The sequence below is a fragment of the Mus caroli genome, unplaced genomic scaffold (assembly GCF_900094665.2).
Source record: "Mus caroli unplaced genomic scaffold, CAROLI_EIJ_v1.1 scaffold_13308_1, whole genome shotgun sequence".
Taxonomy (NCBI): Eukaryota; Metazoa; Chordata; class Mammalia; order Rodentia; family Muridae; genus Mus; species Mus caroli.
Window position 1 is genome coordinate 29,350 of NW_018390819.1, and position 2,076 is coordinate 31,425.

Sequence of the window (2,076 nt, forward strand, 5' to 3'; positions counted from 1 at the left end):
AAAAATTAAATTGAAGAAGTACTAAACTTGTACTAAGTCACTTAAAAATAAACAAAATTATGGCATGGTAGTAAAGATTGACTTTTTTATATCTTAAAATTGTAAATTTTATTTAAAATAGGGAAGAGGTTGGGGTACAGCTGAGTGGTAGAGAAATTGCCTAGCATGTACGAGGACACAGATTCTATCACCAGCACTAGGACATAGGACTATTTGGGCTGGAGAGACAGCTCAGTCTGTAAAGTACTTGTCTTACTGCATAAGAACCCGTGTTCAACCCACTGAACACATAAGAGAAGCCAATCATAGTAGCACTAACTTAGAATCTCAGCACTGGGTAGGCAGCAGTGCAATAGGTGTGGCCTTAGAACTTAAAATAGGCATAGGCTGTCTTAGCCTACCCTGCAAGTTCCAGGCCAGCTTGAGAGACTCTGAGGGGTGACAGCTCCTTACCTGCTCTCNTACCCCACAAGTCTTAACCATCAGTTTTCATACTTTGTACCAGATTTGATTCTTAGATGAAATATGGGCTCTACAACTAGGTGTCGATTCTGCATAAAGAAGTGTCTTAAGTCCTTGCAAAGAGTATTCAGAAGGTAAATTGGCATTACAAAGCTCCATATGTTCAGGGGGATTTAATTTCCCAACTTGATTGTTTTGTAGAGTGGCAAAAATTGTAGCTCCCAAAAAGATAAAGCTAGCTGCAGCCGAAGGGAAGCTGAGGATTGCTATGGAAGGCCTTAGAAAGAAGCAGGCTGCCCTGCATGAGGTTCAGGACAAGTTGGCCAAACTCCAAGACACACTTGAGTTGAATAAGCAGAAGAAAGCAGACTTGGAAAACCAGGTAGGTGCTGACAATTGCAAATGTGAACTGGGATCACCTTGGAAATAAGAAAGGCTTTGTGGCCAGCACAAAATGCACCAGTTCTGTTTTCTTCCTGGTCATGATTAGCGAGTTATGGTTCCAAGGCCAGACCTACCCAGTACCTGGTTGTGCATGGCCCTGGAACTTGGAGGGGTTCTGGTATTGAAACATGACCACGTGACATGAGAGCCCCAACAAACATGTAGTATAATACCAGTGTGGCCCCTTAGTCCACAAAACATCAGTCATTCACTTGTCATCCTTAGAAAATGAAAGCTGGGCTATTTCCATCTCTTCTTATTTCACAAGGAGGATTGAGAGAACTCACACAACAACCCTGGGAGAGCTGTGACGAGCATTCTCAAAACCATTACTTAAAACACTCTTAAGACCAAAGCCATTGTCATAATTTATATAGGGAGCCCATTTATACAAAGTAACTGCCAAAGTCTGATTCTGTAACTGAAATATATACCAATATTTTATAGCAGTCAACACTTATCAAGAGCTTGTTATGTATAAGATACCTTTATTTTTTAGGAAAAATTCAAATTTTCTACTATGTGTTTATGATGTGTGTGCCTGTGTATGTAGAGGTTTGAACTTTTGTTTATATTATTATGCTAAATACTGGCCCCCAAAGTATGATTGCTTCCAGGAATGAGAAAGTCTGTTTATACCTAAGTGACTTACNTAAGTGACATACCCAAGTGACACCATGTAAAGTTGTCCCAAGTTATCCCTGATTGGTGAATAAAGATGCCAACAGTCAGTAGCTGGGCAGAAGAAAAAAATAGGCAGGATTCTTGAGTCTGATGTCTGAGGAGAACCACAAGGAGGGATAAGGTGGAGAGATGAGGAAGCCACCATGGGGTAGANGAATCATGAAAACATAGACATGAGGACTGGCCAATTGGAGTTAAGAGCTGCCCAGATGAAACATATCATATTATATAACTAGGAGTTATGGTTGGGAAAATAGATTCTAATATCATAAAAAGTAGATAAATATCTGCCCAGCTTTAGTACTGACTAAGGCTTATAATAAATATAAAGATTGTGAGTCTTTCATCTGGGAACTGAATGGTCAAAGGTAGGGTAGAAACCCCAGATTGAGATTAAATAATTTCGACAACAGGTACACACACGTTTATGCCCATGCATGCATGCCACAGTACATGTGTAGAAGTCACAAGATAACTTTTGTGCAG

General features: G+C 40.1%; 1 protein-coding gene across 1 annotated transcript in view; it reads left to right on the forward strand.

Annotated features, from left to right (window-relative positions):
- The window catches only part of LOC110288849 (dynein heavy chain 7, axonemal-like), a 21,553-nt gene that overhangs the window by 16,923 nt on the left and 2,554 nt on the right, over nt 1-2,076 (forward strand). Inside the window, exon 6 of the mRNA XM_021155085.1 lies at nt 664-844. Within this exon, the coding sequence (XP_021010744.1) occupies nt 664-844 (181 nt within the window). The remainder of the gene's footprint in view (nt 1-663; nt 845-2,076) is intronic.